At 45.9% G+C, this 19,643-nt stretch overlaps 2 protein-coding genes and 1 long non-coding RNA gene across 4 annotated transcripts in view; 1 reads left to right on the top strand and 2 right to left on the bottom strand.

The window, feature by feature from the left end:
- Window positions 1-6,220, bottom strand: part of LOC140216597 (uncharacterized) — a 45,987-nt gene extending 39,767 nt beyond the window's left edge. Inside the window, exon 1 of the mRNA XM_072286971.1 lies at window positions 5,236-6,220. Coding sequence (XP_072143072.1) covers window positions 5,236-6,056 — 821 coding nt within the window. The 5' untranslated portion in view covers window positions 6,057-6,220. The remainder of the gene's footprint in view (window positions 1-5,235) is intronic.
- Window positions 6,221-7,173: 953 nt separating this feature from the next.
- Window positions 7,174-19,643, top strand: part of LOC129382931 (uncharacterized) — a 31,175-nt gene continuing 18,705 nt past the window's right edge. Inside the window, exon 1 of the mRNA XM_055067150.1 lies at window positions 7,174-7,288. Within this exon, the coding sequence (XP_054923125.1) occupies window positions 7,214-7,288 (75 nt within the window). The 5' untranslated portion in view covers window positions 7,174-7,213. The remainder of the gene's footprint in view (window positions 7,289-19,643) is intronic.
- On the bottom strand, window positions 11,245-18,910 carry LOC129382932 (uncharacterized). 2 transcript variants are annotated; one of them, XR_008610907.2, is made up of 3 exons: window positions 18,604-18,910; window positions 14,350-14,442; window positions 11,245-11,486 (listed from the first exon to the last, which is right to left on the bottom strand). It is a non-coding gene; the product is annotated as an uncharacterized lncRNA (long non-coding RNA). The 2 variants fall into 2 exon arrangements; XR_008610908.2 differs by lacking the exon at window positions 11,245-11,486 and adding an exon at window positions 13,336-13,424.

The following is a 19,643-nucleotide window of genomic DNA, read 5'->3' as shown; positions in this document are numbered from 1 at the left end:
AGCAAACGCACATGAACGAACAATATTCACTGACAGCCTACATAAGCTTTCCATGCGCTTTTCCTCAATCTATTCGCATTTCTCTAACTTGCTCTTGTTGCCTAATTTCTTTCTGTTTTTTAGAAGTAAATGTATGAACGCCAACGTTGGCCAGAAACGTTGTTGAGTCTATTTTTTTAACTAATGAGCGATTTCACGGTTTGCCCCGCTTGCTACAGGCCCTCAAGAACATCCAAGGGAGCGATCCCGGCAAGACCACCGCGATCGCGATCGGATCGTACGACTACAGTGGTTCCGGTTTTATGGCCAAATACAAGGATATATTTGCAGAAGTCGTCGGGTAACTACGGCATTATGGCATCGCCCCCCAGCTTTACTCCTAGCTGGAAAACATTTTCTTCATAGGGTCAAAGATACATAGCGGCGAGTTCGACCTACCAACGATGGCTTGGTCTGGTTGATAATTTAAGCAACGACATATATATATATATATATTGGGGTGTGTGACTATTTGAAAAATTAGAGTACAATCGTATTCGATTCAGCCCTTAAATTGAATAAATTGAAATGAAGTTCGTATATATTTCGGCGCAGCCTAGTGCTCAATTAACGTGCACCCAACGCAGGCTACACATTTGGGGCGATGAGTACGCAGCGGAGTGCTGAACGTACGGCGTGTGCTCAGTAGCGCAGTCCCAGAGCCATGGGGTTACCCCGGCGGTTCCGTTATGTTGAACATTTCTGTGACTGAGCAAACATTTACCACCCTTCCACCACTGTCAAGAGCGGTGCAATCAAAGCTCGATATCCGCGGCTGTTTTTTGTCGTAATGCGTCGACTTCGCGCTCCCTCACGGCGAGTTCGGCACGTCAATCACGAGCCCTTTCTGGAGAACATAAATCCTGAATACCACAATGGCCGAAGACTAGCCCGAGCCAAGCTACTTATCAAAAGCTTTGGGAAGAAACAAGAAGTGCAATACACGGACGCCGCTCGAACCGCTACAGGACACGTCATAGTAGCAGTTTTCAACACGTAGCGGGAAAGAGCCGAGATAACAGCATTAATAAACACAACGTGCACAGCCACTGCCGAAGCTTCAGCAATCGCGATGGCAACAATACACAGGAACAGCGACGGGCTTTTGGCACTCCGACTCTCAAGCAGCATGCAGAATGTACAAGCAAGGCAGATTTCCACATCGCGCTGAGAACCACATGCGATGCATTCCAAGAACATGCAAAGAAATGGTGTCCAGGACACGATGGTATCCAATACAATGAGAGGGCCCACTCCCTAGCTCGAGAACTCACGAACCGAGCGGGGAACCACAGCCCTTTCCAAGATAATCGACTTACTGCGCGAGACATCCTCGGACACCAACGTCGCATTGTGGTGTTGACCGAAGGTGGAAGTCAGACTCCAGCCGTCCCGAAGTAAAAGCCGTTTATTTAACATATACAACTAATATATATAATGAAGAACAGAAGCGCCCCCTGGGGAATAAAGAACCGAAATGAATAACGAAACTGAATATAACATACTCCCTCCCTTATTTTTAGTAGTTAGTTGTTAGTAAGTATTAGTAACGAAAACCCCAAAGCATGCACACTGTACTTATTTACACATATTTACAACCTATGTACACAATGACAGACCACGAACTAATTGGTCTGATAGTCTTTGAGCCAGGCCGGTGGCCGGCGCTCTCGGGTAGGCCGCGTTGGACGTCGCACTGGCGACGGGCTCGTTGACTGCTGCTGCGGTATGCCAGGACACAGTTCCTGCGTCCTGGGAGAAGGAGGTTGTGGCACGGCAGGCTGCAGCACGTCGGGAGACAGCGGCGGCGGCGTGGCAGGCTGTAGCGCCTCAGGAGACCGCGGCTGCGGCGTGGCAGGTTGCAGCGCCTCAGGAAGCTGTGACGTGGCGGGCTGCAGCGCCTCAGGAGACCGCGGCTGCGGCGTGGCAGGTTGCAGCCTATCAGGAGACCGCGGCTGCGGCGTGGCAGGTGGGCCTGGTCCCCAGGTGCCCCTCTCCGGAACCCTGGAAAGCTTGGAGGCATTCCACGTACGGCCGTCTCCAAGTCGGAAAGAGGCTGGTCCCCTCCTCTTGATCACCTCAGTGGGTGAAGAAAAGGCGCAGTCTCCCTTGAACCGAACGGACGGTTTTTTGACACGGACAAAATCGCCTACGGCTATATTCGTCTTCTTGGCGGCTCTTCTTTTGTCCGTGTAGTGCTTGCTGCTTTGCTGCTGACGCCGAACCCTTTGACGAAGTCGCGCCAACTCCTTGGCTGGATCTTCCGCAAATGCTGATGCCAAGAAACCCACGATATCCAGCCTGGTTCGGGGCATTCTACCATGCAGCAGAACTGCTGGGGCGACTCCGGTGGTGGCGTGCGGAGTACAGCGGTAAATGGCAAGGTATTCTGTGACAGCTTGCCGGAGTGGTCGTCTTTCGAGGAGTGAGACTTGAATGAAGTTTTTCAATGTGCGATTGAAACGTTCTATTTGCCCATTGGCTTGGGGGTAGTATACTGAAGAATGTGAAAGACTGATGCCTCTGTGTTGCAGGGAAGTTATGAACTCACGCGAAGTGAACTGAGGTTCATTGTCACAAACAATCTCTTCCGGGTAGCCTTCACGGGCACAAACACACCTTAAAAAGTCTTTGACGTTGCTCGTGGACACTTCGCTGCAAAAATACACCTCTGGCCATTTCGAATGGTAGTCAACAAGCGTTACAGCAAATCTGCTGTTGTAGGCTGCATGCTCCAAGGGACCAACAATGTCTAGGCCAAGCTTTTGCCACGGTCGCTCAGGCCATTCAACAGGTTGCAACGGTGCTGGTGATGTTTTGGCGGACTTATCTGCCTCCAGGCAGATATGGCAGTTATTTACTGCCGTTTCCACTTGCTTATCCATTCGTGGCCACCAGAACCGCTCACGCAGTCGCGCCTTCGTGCGCGTGATACCCGGATGTGTCTCGTGCGCGGTGCCGATGATCTGAGCCGTGAGGGAGGACGGAACAATGAGGCGCTCTCCACACAGAAGCAGGTCATCGACAACAGAAAGTTCTTCCCGAATGGCATAGAATGGTTTCGCCTCTTTTGGTATGGACTTCTTTGGCGGCCAGGAACTCAGCACGAATGACGTGACGGTTTCCAGGCAACTGTCGTCGAGGGCGGCCTGCCTGAACTTCTCCTTAGTCACGCAGGCTGGCTCAATGAACGAGACAATTTCTTCCTCCTTAGCAATCTCTGCCTCCGAGGTAGGTGCTGGTAGCCGAGAAAGTGCATCTGCTACAGTGTTTGTGGACCCCTTGCGGTATTCAACAGTGAAATTGTAGCAAAGCAGTCGTGCACTCCAGCGTGTGATTCGAAGTGGGCGTCTTCCATGTCCTTGTGACGACAGCAAGGACACCAGTGCCTGGTGGTCTGTTCGAATTGTGAAATGGCGACCCCACAGGTACGTGTGCCATCGCTCACACGCCCAAATGCACGCAAGTGCTTCTCGTTCACCGACTGAATATTTTCTCTCTGCAGGCGACAGTGTACGAGATGCGAAAGCGACTGTGCGGAGCTCGTGGCCACTTTGTTGCTGCAGGACTGCTCTCAGCCCACAGTCGGACGCGTCGGTCGACACAATTACTGGCAATGACGGATCGAACATCTGGAGGACTGTACTTGACGAAAGCATTTCCTTGACCCTCCGGAAACTGCTGTCTGCTTCGGCAGACCAGATGAATGGCTCATTTTTGCGAAGTAAGACTCTCATAGGCTCAACCACTTGTGCCAAGTGTGGAACAAACTTGGAGTAGTATTCTACGAGGCCCAGGAAAGAACGAAGGGCGGCCACATCAGTTGGCACTGGTGTGTTAACTATGGAGTCTACTTTCTCTGGAAGTGGCGAGATACCACGTGCAGTGACCTTGTGCCCTAGAAAGGCAAGTTCTGGAACGTCGAAAAGGCATTTGTTGTTCAGTTTCAGACCTGCGTTCTTGATCTTTTGCAGCACGGTCTTCAAGTTTGAAAGGTGTTGTTCTGCGGTCTTGCCAAAAATGATGACATCATCAATGTAGAACAACACGCCAGGGCAGCGGTCAAGGATTTTCGCCATCATCTTCTGAAATGCCGCTGGGGCAGAAACCAACCCAAAGCAAACTCTTTTAAAACGGAAAAGGCCATCATGGGTGATGAAAGCTGTCAGATCCCTGCTGTCAGGGTGCAAGAGAACCTGATGGTAAGCAGAAGCCAAGTCAAGTTTGGAGAAGTGTGTAGCGCCTACCAAAGCGTGAAGCAGCTCCTCTGTATGGGGCAATGGGAAACTGTCTGGAACAATAGCTTTGTTCGGCTCTCGAAGATCTACACAGATCCTGATGCTACCATCTTTCTTGTTAACAACAACAATGGGGGACACCCATTCAGAAGCATCGATCCACTCGATGATGTCAAGGCTCAGCAACCTATGAAGCTCATTTGATACTGGTGAACGGAGAGAATACGGCAGACGACGAAGCTTCGAAGTTACAGGCTGCACGCCTTGCCGTGTCTTGATGCGATGCGTGAACCCCTTAGCGAGACCCAACTCGGGACTGAAAAGTGAACTGAACTCATGTGCTAAGGCTGGCGGAAGAGCTTTGTTACGGGGCTGCGTGCTTGACGATGTGGAAATAGAACAGGATAGCGGGTCAACAACAGTCGGCTGCGGAGTAACGGACGTGTATAGGCACTTGAGAGCAGAACCCTCAATGCGAAGATCCAAGGCTTTAATGCCGTCTAGACCGATCAGAGAAGTGCCTCGGTGAACAACATAAAAACGTAGCGACGCTGTGCGGCCTTTAAATCGAACGTCTGCCTGGAAACAACCTAGCACTGGAATTAGCCGTTGAGAGTAGTCAAACAGACTAACATGCGGAGCAGGCAGGAGCGGAACGCTCTGAAAATATCGACTGAATGCTTGTTCCGACAGGATTGAAACAGACGACCCTGAATCAACAAGGAATGTCAAAGTGACATTCGCGACTTGCAATTGAATATGAATTCCGCTACCCGTGGAACGTTGCACAGTCAAAACTTCCTCAGCACTGCTGGATGACGAAACATCTTCATGAAATTCAACTTCACGGACTCGGCCTTGCATTTGGGTTAGCTTGCGGTTGCATACCCTTTGAAAGTGGCCCTTGTGACCGCAAAACGAACAAGTCTTGCCATGCGCTGGGCACTGTGGCGCTGACGCGATGTGGTCCCGCGAACCGCATCGGAAACAATGTGGCGAGCGGCTACTCTGTTCTCGGTACCGCTGAGGGGGGCGGTTCCGCTGCGGCGCACGTGAGCCGCTCGCGCACCTCGTTAAATTCTGCTCTACGGTGGCTGCCGGTCGTGAATTCCTTTTTTTCGAAGAATGCGACGATGGTTTTCGACGCTGCCGCAATGAAATTGCTTCGACCGAAGCAGAAAGCTCCTTTAGCTCTTCAGCCGCCTGCTCAAACTGAAGTGCAATTCGAACAGAATTCTCGAATGAAAGTGTGGAACCCTCGAGCAGTAACCGCTCACGTACGCGAGGGGAAGCTACGCCGGCAACGAATTGGTCCCGCAAAGCATCATCTTGCGAGGCAAACGAGCAATGTGACGCTAGCTCCCGTAGAGCGGCAACAAAGTCATGAACGGACTCGCCTGTGTGTTGGCTGCGGCGGTGAAAGCGATGACGCTCGATGATAACGTTGCGCGACGTCGAAAACTGTAGCCGTAATGCGGCGAGTGCAGAGTCGTATTCGTCAGGAGCGGCCACGGCAGACTTGTCATCGGCGCGTGCTACGGCACTTGATGCGCCCGGTGCTGCGTCGCTCGTCCCTGCATGTAGCGTCTGATAAATACGCTGGCCCTCCGCGCCCAAACAATGCAAAAGAATAGCCTTGCGTTGCTCCGGCTTGAATGCGGCGGCTCCGGATGCCAGCAAGTACACGTTGAACATCTGCTCCCACTGCTCCCATGGCAATGAGGGACGGCCGGGCGTCGGAAGGAAAAACGGCGGCGGAGCAAGCCCGGTGAAGCTCATGGTGGCGGATACGGACGGCGCAGCGGGGCTGGGGGTACGTTCACGACATCCTCGTCGCCAATGTGGTGTTGACCGAAGGTGGAAGTCAGACTCCAGCCGTCCCGAAGTAAAAGCCGTTTGTTTAACATATACAACCAATATATATAATGAAGAACAGAAGCGCCCCCTGGGGAATAAAGAACCGAAATGAATGACGAAACTGAATATAACACGTATGAGAGAGCGCCTTGCCCCGCCGCATCGGCAGCTGGGGGTACAAGAAGTCCGCGTATAGAGAAGAATACAACCACACACTTATGCCCACTTGGCAAGAGCACACCGCATGCATCCCACACTACATGCCCGCACTTGTCCATGGTGCGGTGCGTGGCCGTCACTTCCACATGTGACGTGGGCATGAACAAAAAGAACCAGTTTCTTTAATCCCCTCTTCCTCTCTGAATAATCAATAAAGTTTTTCCTCCTACTCTTCCTTCTGCAGCAAGTTCCCGGCGACGTTCATCAAACGCCGCCTGTTTTTCGGACAAACGCACGACGCGCGGCCGACCCATTACCTCTCCATAGTGTTCTGATGCGGTAAACACTCGTTCCTCTTAGGTTACTTAGACACACGAACCTAATGGCAGAGAGAATGACGTCAGTAGCGCGACGGCATAGCAGGATCCTCCGTTAATGGGGTCTAATACTAGTCTTTTCTTTAAATATAAATCCGTGGACGGGTGCAACTTTGAGAGCAGCTGGTTTTTAACATTAGATCGCCGGCGCAGGCTAGCGTATACAAGCTTTGCTTGAAGATGTGCTTCAATTGGCACTTTCCGCCACAACATGTGTGGTCGTGGGCTAGGTTTTGATACGTGGACCTAGCCCAGGTGGTCAATACTCTTCCCTAGCCACTAATGCGACGCCGTCTCATCAATATCAAGCGAGCAGTCTTACATTGACCTACCACGAATATATCTACAGGTAGGACCCTATTGTGTTGGCTTTGAATACTTTTGCTGACCTCGGAAGCCTACCTTTTACCATAATAGCGCCTATGGCCTCTTTGCTTACGTGCACGGAAATAGCTTATGAAGATAACGCAATATGTACGTGTCCTCTGCCGCTGCAGCACATTCAAGGCAGACATAGTCATCGCTATCTCATCGGTCGGATCGATGGAGGACGAGGCCAACTGCTACGCCGCACCGCCAAATGTCCTCATCTCTCCGATGCTAAGGTTCCCGAGCATGGTAGGTATCCGTCGTTGTAAGTATACGAATCACTAGCAGCTGCGCTCCTTTATTTGCCATGGCTCCATACAACCCTGTCTGGCTTACTGGCTTGCGTATAGCAACGTACGAATTGACGGACAGGCAAGCAGAGAGACACACAGAAAGAGGCAGAGTAACTGATTTACAGGCGGATGTACTCTAATTTTGATGAACCAAAGGGGCACTTCTACCCCACAGTTCAGGGCAACATTACTGCGCTTTAACAGTCAAAGTAAGAACTAGGTTCGGCTCTTTCTGTGTTACCATGATCATGGACCTCTTCAGAACATGTCTTAGTGTAAGCATTCTAGGTCTACATCCCTCAAAAATCTGCCCGTCTGTCCGCGACGCGCGGGGAAGAGTGCTCCATAGGTATACATTGGGTCCTATGGGGGTTTAGAAATCCAGGGTCTCCCAAATATCATGCACAAAAGGTTTAAAAATACGCGAATGCCGCATGAGACGGACGGAACCAAAGTGATATTGCTTGCCGTCCTTTGGAGAGACTCGGAATATTTGTTGAATTCTGCCTAATTACATAATTATTACTAATTAATAAATCAGCATCTGAAATATTAGATTAAGATTAGAAGTGTCAATGAGAAAATTGTACAGCAACATGAAAAACTCCCGTAGGGATTTCTTTTACTTTAAGACGTGCTACGTAAAAGTGTTTTCCAAGTGTGAAAGAAGCCGGCGAATACACGCAATATTGCCGCGCGAGTGGCCGCTCGAGGCACTTTGCGTGTATTGCGTGCAGACAGGACGATCTTTTTTATTGCTTTTGTCATCAAAACTTTAGGACAGGCGCACGGACGTATATGAAGCATATAGTGTGGGACGGATGGCCTGACGTATAAGCAGTGAATCGGGCAGTGACTGTTGTACAAAACCTTCCGAATAACCATGAATTAAACAAATAATTATTCAATTTTGTTGACCGTTTTCTTTGATATTGCACCCACTCCCCTCTCTATTACGCTAGGGCCTTCATGGCAAACAAATTAATGATATTTAACTATTAACTAGTTATCTATAATACTTCCTCTACGATCAATGCCCTATGCAATAGAGTGGGGAGTGGGCACGATATCAAAGGAAAAAAGTCGATGGAAAAGAAAACGGAAGAGCTGGTGGAACAAACTGGTAAAAGAAGCGATCGACGAGCGACTGAAAGCGTCACGAAAACATACGCAGGCAAAAAAGTGCATAGGCCGCAGAGTGAACTAAACGGAAGATGGGAACTATACCGTGAGAAAAAAGTTCATGGTTGAAATCAGTGTTGCGGAATTGGCGCCCCCATTCCATTCCTATTCCATTCCGGGGAATAAGAACCTGCCGCAATTCCATTCCTTTCAATTCCTCGGAATGAAAAACTTACCCCATTGCCACTTCGGGAATGGCCGGGCAGTTCAATTGCATTCCTGTTTTTCCTCAACGTAGGACAGGCACCTTGGTAGTTTATCAAGTTACCGATCAACGCACCATAAAGCTCATGTCATCAGGTGCTTTAAAAACTGCAAAAATACGCAAAACACGTTACCAAGCTTGAGGGAAAGTAGGTTGGTGATATATCTGATGCAGTTCAACCACCCTACTAATTGCCCTAGGAGCTGTTCTCCCGTAACCTATAGTATTTGCATGTTCAGCCTGTTCTAATGGCTTGTAATGTTTTAATATTGTTCAAGCTTAAATGTGTTAATGCTAAATGACGACATAACACATTTTTGCTTAGGTATCCTGTTGATTTTTAAATGCTGCAATAAAGTCGCAAACAGTGTAATTTGAAAAAATTAGCTTTATTTTTCTTTTATTCATCAGAATTTTACAGCAAATTGCCATGAGCTAAATGAGCACTTCGGCGTTTAATTATGAAAACCCGAAGTGTAAGTGACGGCTGCTTCAACGGTTAGTTCTAAAAACAAGAACGTGAGATAAAAAATTCCCTTCTACTTTACTATGCGTTGCGCTTCCCTGACATGAGGTGCTCGAAGGAGATACTTGACTGCCGATTTCACTTCGTTTTCATTATGAGGGACTCCGTCGTCAGCTGACGTCGCATTCACAGTGAAAACTGCCCTTGCGAGGCGGGAAAGCAAGAGAGAAAGCTAGTGTTCGCTCTCGAATAGGTCAACGGCTTAACCTTGCCTGTGCAAGTTCCTTCTGTAAGGTAAATAGAGATCTGCCCTGCAATGCATCCAGGTTTGATGGGCATTTTCAGTTTGCTTGATGTTTTTACACATCAGTCTGTTTGGCCCTGTTTGCTAGTCTGCATTCGCGGCGGTGCTGGCGCTGTCCTGCCTCATCAAAAGAGGCCCCCTCCGCAGCACGGCAGAACGTACCTGCTCGGCTGTTGTAGCTGAACACCAAGAAGACTAAATCGTTGGCCTAGGAGGCCAATCATAAAAATAGAATCAGCCCACGTGCTAATGAACCGCTTTCCCAGGATACGCTGTAGGTCTTTAGCCGCCTCTTCGCAAAGAAGTGTGCCTTTGCTTAAGATTTTCGCAAGGGAAACTTCGATATTTCGCAACGCGGGAAGCAAAAGCCTGGCTGTCTCGTGCCTTTCTGCAGCAACTACGTGCCTTCCTCTATTGCGGAGAGAAGCTCAATCAAGTCTGTCGCAAACCTCAGTTCATATTTACACAGCTTAGCCTTCTTGCACGCGTGCAGAGTTTCTCTCAAGCCTGGACGACTCAAAGAATTGTTAACGAGTTTTCTCGTCATTCGCAGATGCGAGTTCCGCCTTGTCGCGTTGTGAAATTCCGAATATAGACCGGCCGCTTTCAGCCGTTCTTCTGTTTCGGCGCGGTGCTCTTGCGTATAGATGCAACAATGGCGCCGCATTTTTGCCCCACTTCCTCGGCATTTGCGTCCTAAGATAAAGCGAGGATAACAGCTAGTGAATTTTGCCACTGCAAGTACAGGTAGAGCAAACGGTAAACGTGCAATTCAATAGAATTTTAGAAAGAGAATGATGACAAATGTAAACATATTGGATTGCACTCGATGACACACTGACACTCTTCATGACTGCATTAGACAAAATAAAGAGAGGGCCGGAACAGCCGTTTTCTCATGCGCTACGAAACATTGAGTGTACATTAATGCATAGGTTGCACCTTCTTCTTTAGGAATAAATTGCGTGCACCTAGTGCCATGGCTATGACACTGCGGCTGGTATTATCCTAATGAAATGGGCCTCGTAATACATATAAACGTACCAGCAGCAGACTGTCGCCTCTCTAACTGGTCTCATATGCCTGGCAACTGTGTTTACGGGCAGAACAATTTATATTAGAAAGAGTGACGTATGCAAGCTTTCATTTTCCAGGGCGGGGAGAGGGGGGCAATTAAAAATAGAAGAGAGGGAAACCACGAAACTAGAACAATAGCAAGAAACACAACATACAATAAGAAAAAAGATAGCTTGAACAAAGAATCAACCGAACCGAAATTTTTAAAATGTAACTTCGGGACACCGTGGGCGTTCTTTAGGTGATGCGCCAGTTTTGTTTTTGTTTGTCTTTAGAGGTATTTCAGAACGCTTCATTGACGTGGTGAGAGCAGACGACGAAGTCGCGTAAGCTTGTTGCCTGGCCTGCGGCAGAAAAATGATCCGCAGCCACTATTTGAAAGGAAGAATAGCTCGTGGCCTCGGCCATGGCAGCAAAAGCACCACAAATCCCCAAGATAAAAAAAAGAAGCACGCTCGAGAATTTGGCTAAAGATGAGCTGGGCGTAGTTGCATAATAAAGCTTTAAAGCACCGAAACTGTATTAGGCGCCGTTGCCTCCCTACTTTCCGAACTGCAGTTATTAAATCCATACATTCTTTCTCCATGCATTCCTGGCAAATTATTTAACGAAGTATGGCCGTAACAATTGTTGATGAAAATAGTAATAAATGAGCGACGTATCAAAGCACATAAGATGAAACCGATATGTTATTTAATAGCGCATACCTGCCGAATGGCGTCTTTTACGGCAAGCTGTAGACTGTGGGTGGCGTAGCCTAATCAAAATTGCCGCTGATGGCACTCGCTTAAAAACTCCTTCCTTAAACGATCCGGACAGTCTTCGAAAGTGTCATCGTCATCGTCCTCTTCAGCCTCCCACTCTGCAGATGCAAATGTCTTTATTATTGATGAAGCGTTATGTGTCACCACGCGAAGGACCTGGAAAATAAAGAACCGTTAGCGGAGGCGAAAGTGTACGAAAACACATATTTCGCCTTGTCGGCGTTATACACAAGGCGTAACGCGTCGGGGGGGCGGGGGGGCGGGTGGCGTATGCCGCAGAAGTAGTTCCGCACGACAGATACCAACGGCAAAAACAGCGGCTACGCGAATAATGGAGACAGACTTCGAAGCACTTGAGTCAATAAGGACAAAATTGCAGTAGGCACGTTGCTTATAATTGTACCGTGCTCGTAATCAGCCAAGCCATTTTAAAAATACTGCTTTATTGTCAAATTCGACGCTCTGGCTTACTAATGGTGCAACGTGCGCTGGTTGGTTCACCAGCATATTTTGACAAAAAACAGTACGTAGACGAAAAAGCGCTGCATTTTCGGAAACAGACCTAATTCCATTCCCATTCCATTCCAGGCAAAATGCGTCTAATTGCCTTTGCATTGCATTCCTCCAAGCGTTGTCGCCATTGCATTCTCATTCCATTCTGGGGCCGCCTAAATGCGGAATGGTTCCGGAGTCTTTCTAATTCCGCAGTGGCAAATTCGCAACACTGGTTCAAATACTGGTTGAAAGAAATGTTTAAGGTAAAAATGACCATTGGCTTACCGAAATGCGTGAGCAAGGTTCAGGCTGCACCTGTAATATTTTAGAATCCAATGAACTGTTTACGCAGAAGATTTGGAGGTGTACAAGACATCATAACCAAAGATGGAAACGAACTGGAAGAGGATCCGGCATTAAATGTCTCTCGAAAAATTACAACCGAAGCATTTAAATTCAATAAAGGGGTAGATTTCAACATAATAAAGACCTTGAGCAAAAACCAGATGGAAAGAAAAAGACCCAGTGCATATGAATGCAACTGGGAAAAAGGCCCGAGGGAAATTGCTGTGAGCACAGCCGCGGGGTTAGACGAAATACCCGCGGGTTAGACAAAGAAGGGCGAGAAAGTCAGGAAGCTGTATTGAACGCAGTTGAAAAGAACTTACAAGATTGGCGATTGCCGGACAGTCGGCGACAACGTAAAATTACAAGAATTTATCAAAAAAAAAGGCAAAAAATAGAATTCACACATATATACAGCTCACCATTAGATCAGCAGCAATATACAGGTTATCATACAGGCAACTAAATAAAACTGCAAACGTGGGAGAGCACACGCACGTTAATGGCATATTCGGAAAACACCAGTATAGTATCAGAATTGGTAGAAGTCTGGATGATAAGTTATGTGTCCTCACTCAGTTTATTAATATATTCAGAGAAGAAAGGAGACCGTTATACGTCGTATTTTTAGACGTTACTGGAGTATACCACAACACTAAGCGCTTTATTTTGTGGGATATTCTGCAAGGAGAATGCATGGGCAACGACTGCACAGAGCTTTTACATCGCAGGGTTATATTTACATCGTACGGTTAGAAATGACGCTAGAAGGAATCAAGAGCTGATTTCACCTCTCATACAAGCAGGCGGGTACTGTAGAGCAGCAGCTCCGAGGTATGTTTAGTGCAGGCGACATTGTGTTTCTAGCTGACAGGGAAAGGAAGGTCAATTTTCAGGATTGAAATTTACCATTAAAATCCAGGTTTATCGTATTCAAACAAAAACAGTGAATAAAAAGTGTCAATACAGGGCCAGGAAACACCACAGGTGAGAGAATACAACTAACGAGAGAAATAGATATCTGGAAACGCAGGAAAAAGACAATAGCGCCAAAGGGGAAGGGAACTGCCGCCATAATCATGTTCCCACTGCCCTATGGGGATACAATGGGCACGGCATGCTCCGCGGTATGTGGAAAAGTGCTACGGCTCGCGGACTTACTTTTATAAGCGGGGTTGTTTGCTTGAAGAACGATGTATAATCCGTTCTCGTTGGCAACCAAAGGACATTGGGACGCCTCGCATTCTGCGCTCACTAGAAGACGACAAATAAATTCACACATGGTGATATGGGCTAGGCATGTTTTGAAGGGAGGGAAGCTCTGAGTAAAATGGATTTCATGGAAACACTGAGGAATATGAGCGAAAGTAAACTGGTTACGAGAGTTCTCCACTATTTGTGCGGGAAAGAGATTGACCCACATTTGAGGAAAAGAACTCGGACGATAGTAACTAGCGAACGTTAGTAACTAGGACGATAGTAGCGATAGAAATCGACCGGTATATTTTATTTATTTATTTTATTTCTTCATACTGCAGGCCATCATACTGGCCCATGCAGGAGGGGTAATACAGTTGACAACGTGATAACAATGCAACAAAGATAATAAAAAATCTATAAAAGGAGACCGTTATACGTCGTATTTTTAGACGTTACTGGAGTGTACCACAACACTAAGCTCTTTATTTTGTGGGATATTCTGCAAGGAGAATGCATGGGCAACGACTGCACAGAGCTTTTACAACACAGGGTTATATTTACATCGTACGGTTAGAAATGACGCTAGAAGGAATCAAGAGCTGATTTCACCTCTCATACAAGCAGGCGGGTACTGTAGAGCAGCAGCTCCGAGGTATGTTTAGTGCAGGTGACATTGTGTTTCTAGCTGACAGGGAAAGGAAGGTCAATTTTCAGGATTGAAATTTACCATTAAAATCCAGGTTTATCGTATTCAAACAAAAACAGTGAATAAAAAGTGTCAATACAGGGCCAGGAAACACCACAGGTGAGAGAATACAACTAACGAGAGAAATGGATATATGGAAACGCAGGAAAAAGACAATAGCGCCAAAGGGGAAGGGAACTGCCGCCATAATCATGTTCCCACTGCCCTATGGGGATACAATGGGCACGACATGCTCCGCGGTATGTGGAAAAGTGCTACGGCTCGCGGACTTACTTTTATAAGTGGGGTTGCTTGCTTGAAGGACGATGTATAATCCGTTCTCGTTGGCAACCAAAGGACATTGGGACGCCTCGCATTCTGCGCTCACTAGAAGACGACAAATAAAGTCACACATGGTGATATGGGCTAGGCATGTTTTGAAGGGAGGGAAGCTCTGAGTAAAATGGATTTCATGGAAACACTGAGGAATATGAACGAAAGTTAACTGGTTACGAGAGTTCTCCACTATTTGTGCGGGAAAGAGATTGACTCACATTTGAGGAAAAGAACTCGGACGATAGTAACTAGCGAACGTTAGTAACTAGGACGATAGTAGCGATAGAAATCGACCGGTATATTTTATTTATTTATTTTATTTCTTCATACTGCAGGCCATCATACTGGCCCATGCAGGAGGGGTAATACAGTTGACAAGGTAATAACAATGCAACAAAGATAATAAAAAATCTATATAAACAGTGCATGAAAATGATGCATCCCATAGCCACGTTACAAAAATCACAATGCTCCCCTTAGCTCAGTAACTATAACAAAATAACGGGACATTTGAATTTATATTTGGATAAAAACGCTGCGCGAAACAACAATCGGACACTAAACATAACTAAATACAGGAAATTTCACATATAAAAACCACAAAAATAGTGAAAAATAGGGTTTGTGGTTGTGTTATTTTATGTGAAAAATAGTTTTCCAACGCATTTGTGAAGTTCCCCGATTGAAGTACGTCAACAGGGAGAGAATTCCATTCGTTATAGTACGCGGATAAAAACTATTCATGTGAGAATTTGTTTCAGCAAATAATGGCGTAAGGGAAAAGTGTCTATGTCTTGTTTTTCATGCATTAAGGGGCGTTACATATTGAGGTATTTGAAGCCCGATTTTTCTATTTATGATGTTATGTAAAAACTGGAGACTACTAACTTTACGCCTGTGTTCTAGTGAAGTGATTTTATTCCTAAGCATTAGTAAGGACGGGGAATCCTCTCTTTTATATTTTCCAAAGATAAATCTAACGGCCTTCCTTTGTAAACGTTCCAAATTCATGATGTCCTTTTTGGTTTGAGGATCCCATACAACCACTGCGTATTCAAGTTTCGATCGCACGAATGTGTTATATGCTAAAATTCTTGTTTTTACCCGTGCCTTTTTAAGTTTCCTTTTCAAGAACCATAATTTCCGCAAAGCTGCTTAACATGTAAGGGAAATATGGTCTGACAAGGAGAATACGTTAGTGAATGTGACGCCTAAGTATTTGCATTGTTCAACGTCAGTTATTTTTGTGTCGTTTAAAACATAAGAAAATATACTAGGCTCCTTTTTTCGTGTTACTCGCAGCAAGACTGTTTTATGTACATTTAATTCCATCCCCGAAGCTTGCACCAATTGGAAATTGCCATGACCGATTTCTGCAAGCATGCGTGATCGTTTCGTGAAGCGATTTTTTTAAATATGACAGTCATCCGCAAATAAATTGGCATGCACATCATCGGGGATTGCATCTATTATATCATTAATATAGATCAAAAATAAAAGCGGTGGTAATACGCTGCTTTGCGGTACGCCTGAAGTTACCTGACGGACAATTGAGGAACATTTATTAATTTCTACGAACTGCTGCCTGCGTCGGAGATAGGCTTGGATCCGTGATTTAATATTTCATGGAAGACCAATGCACTCGAGCTTGTAGGTTAATTTTCCGTGGGGTACCTTAACGAACGTTTTGCTAAAATCTAAAAAGAGCATGTCAACTTGTCCGGACGAGTCAAGTACTTCAGATATTTCATGAACGACTGACACAAGCTGAGTTGAAGTCGATAATCCCTTTCTGAACCCATGCTGTAGTGGGGATAGGAAATTGTGATCTGTCAAGTACTGACGAATAAAGCCTGCGACAATGTGCTCTAATAATTTTCTGCATGTGCTTGTAATAGAAACAGGACGATAATTTGACACTGTGAGGTGATCGCCCTTTTTATGAATTGGGACAACTCTTGCCTTACGCCAGTGTGATGGTATCTCTGCCAAATGTAAGGATAATTTGAAAAAAAATTGTTAAGAATACACATATCTGCTCCGCATACCTTCGTAAACACGCATTCGGAAGCTTGTCAGGGTCTGCAGATTTCCTAACGTCGATATTAAGAAGCATTTCCAAAACACCTTCTCGGGAAATCGTTATATCATGTAAGACAGACCTATTTGTATTGGACCGTTCGAAGTCATCTAGGTCCGAGAATACACTACCGAAGTAATCATTAAAATGCTCAACAATTATGTGGGCGTCTTCAATAATTTCACCATTAATGTTTATTTTAAATTCTGCCTCTTTTGACTGACTTAAATAGCGCCAAAACTTTTGTGGAGCATTTGCAATGAAATCAGCAAGACTATGACTGAAGAATCTTTCTGGCGCAATTTCCGCTTTTCCCACTAATTCATTCTTTAATTGTGTGACTTGCGAACTCCTTGATTTTTTATGTTTTCGTTTCATTCTTTTCAGCTTCCGCCTAGTTTGGATGATATCTCTGTTGATCCAAGGGTTTGATGGATGTTTTTTGACCTCATTCAAGGGAATAAATCTTTCAATACAATAAGTAACAGTTTCCCTGAACCTTTGCCATGAAAGCTCGACATCATCCTGGACAATGTTAAGGTGCAGGTCCAAGTAATCAATAATCGATTTATCATCTGCTTTAGCATAATCCCTCATCTGCATGTGTTTTCGGGGTAGTCTGACATTATTCACGGCTATCAATGACGAAAACGAAATCAGTTTATGGTCGGAAATGCCAGTATCGATTTCGACGGTTCCTTCACCAAAAACTTCGCTGAGGAATAAGAGGTCAAGAATATTCCCTCCCCGAGTACATACACTGACAACCTGCTGAAGACTGAAAGTTAGCATGACATCAATGAGTAAGTCAGAGGAAAGACTGTGTCCATAACTCCAATTTTGCCATTCGATTTGTGGGAGATTAAAATCACCAGTAATTATTAAGCTTTTTCCTATATATTTCGAAAGGTGATCATATAACTGTTGCATAAAGTGGTCATCAGCATTTGGTGTCCGATATGAATGGCGCACCCCAAATAGAGACACTAAAAAACAAACTTTCATGATTACCTATCTGATCTAATTCCCTTACAACAACACTATTCTTCGCAATAAGTGCGACACCACCGCCTCGGGAAGACCTATCTTTTCTAAACAGCTGGTGGTTTGGACAAACGAGTTAATCATCATGTACCCCGTCGTGGAACCAAGTTTCTCATATAAAACACACATAAGGATCGTATACTGGTAAAATATCTTACAGTCTCTCTATTTTGTTGACTATACCTCGGGCATTTAGTGAATGCAGCCGAAACTGCTTCGACTGTGACTGCTAGTTTCTGTGGTTTGGTCGCAATACTGCGCTCTCTTTTTTCTTTACAATGAGTTTCCGTGCGCGCTGTACGTCATCACAAAAGAACAAGTCGTCACCAACGCGAATCTTATCATGAATAAACCTAACTTTTCTTCCGATATCTTTTTCTTCCGCACTGCTTCAAAGGAGACGGCGCTTGCGCAGCGTGTCTGCACAGTAATCGTTTTGCAAGGATATGCCTGTTCCCTTCAATTTGCGTCCGTTTTTCAAGAGCGCTTGTTTTTGAGAATAATCCTGTAAGAACGCAATGACTGGCTTTCGTGTGGGTGCGTTCCCAAATCTCTGAATTCGCGCCGCAGATTTACAGTTTATTTCTAACTTATCTTGAAAATCCCGGACAACCTTATTCCGCAGTACCGCTTCTCTTTCATTCGGATCCTCAGAAATTCCAAAAACTACCAAATTTGAACGGAGGCTGCGGTTTTCCAAATCAATAAGTTTTTCGTGTTGCGTTTTAAGTATTTCCTGTACTGCAGTCACAGTCGCATTCACTTCTTCGTTCTCGTGCTTTTTTTGCTTTTAATTCAATCATACTGCCTTCCAAGTTGTTTAGGCGCTTTTCAAAACCACGTATCGCTTTCTCCGTTGACTCAAGGCGTTCTTTCAAAGAAGCAATGTCTTCTCTAATGGCCTGTGGGCCACTTATTAATGACTGGAACATTTCCTCGACGGTTGGACCCGGGTTCTCTTCTATATCGCCAAATACTAAGAGCTTGCAAGAATTCAAACACTCATATTCAATACTCATACACACAAGTGGGCATGGCAGTACAATCAGAAATTTATCATCTCTGCGTATTGTATTATTGTAACTAACCTGTACAAGAAGAACGAGACGCATAGTCAGCGATGTGCGCCTTGCGCTTTCGCCGTGCCCACTGGCAAGTCCATGGTTCGGTGCTGCCTTTAGAGGAGTTGAATCCGTTGACGTCAGGAACCCGTGACTTGTAATCGCTGCATCATCCGTGTATGAAGGGACGCATGCAGCTTCCCCGTCGATGTCGCATGTTGTCGCTGTTGTACACGGCTTGACTGAAGGCGCAGTAAGGGAGTTGGCGGTTGACAGGAACAAAGCCTGTACAAGAAGAACGAGACGCATAGTCAGCGATGTGCGCCTTGCGCTTGCGCCGTGCCCACTGATAGTAAGCAAGCTGCCAGCAAGGAACGTTGAAGGCAATGTGTAAGAGCGTGAGACAATCTCCTGGACGGGGCAGGTCGGCAATGAGTGATCACCTAAGAGGTCAAAACAAAAGCATTAGAGAAACGTATTGTGAGAATCAAAACGAAGCTCTTTGTTCCTCAAAGCGAACGAGGTTTCCTTTACCGTGCTGCGGTAAAGCTAGGCAAACGATGTAAGATGTTTGTTGGAATATGAAAAAACCCGGTTATCGGTTTAGGCTCCGCTGGCCTCCTTGAAGACCTTGGGCTCACGGCCAGCAGCGGGAAAGTAAAGATGTACACCAAAGAGATTAGTAAATGACGGACGGAGGTTTGTTGGTATAAAAGCAGGGAGACCACACACATCGGAGGTTTATCAAAATGAAGTTACCGATATAATGGCTCAGAAACTTTCATGCTGGACATTTATTGTATGTTAAAAAATAAGGTAGGTAGGACATTGGGCTAACTAAAAAGAAGTTGATGGCGCCAGATACCAACCCGTTAAAAAGGGGGCTCCCATGGCTTCCATTCGTCCACGTACACGTCATATATCGACACATTTATTTTCTTTTGCGCATACATAAGTGACACATACAATATCTTTCTTTATTAATCCCGGAGATAGTGCAATGCCGGGGATCCACCCGCCGTGGAGATGAAGCAGGTGTTAAGCACTCCTCATACTTAGTAACTCAG

This window comes from Dermacentor andersoni, chromosome 3 (genome assembly GCF_023375885.2).
Source record: "Dermacentor andersoni chromosome 3, qqDerAnde1_hic_scaffold, whole genome shotgun sequence".
Classification (NCBI taxonomy): Eukaryota; Metazoa; Arthropoda; class Arachnida; order Ixodida; family Ixodidae; genus Dermacentor; species Dermacentor andersoni.
The sequence above is the reverse complement of the archived record's forward strand: the minus strand, read 5'-3'. Positions and strand labels throughout refer to the sequence as shown.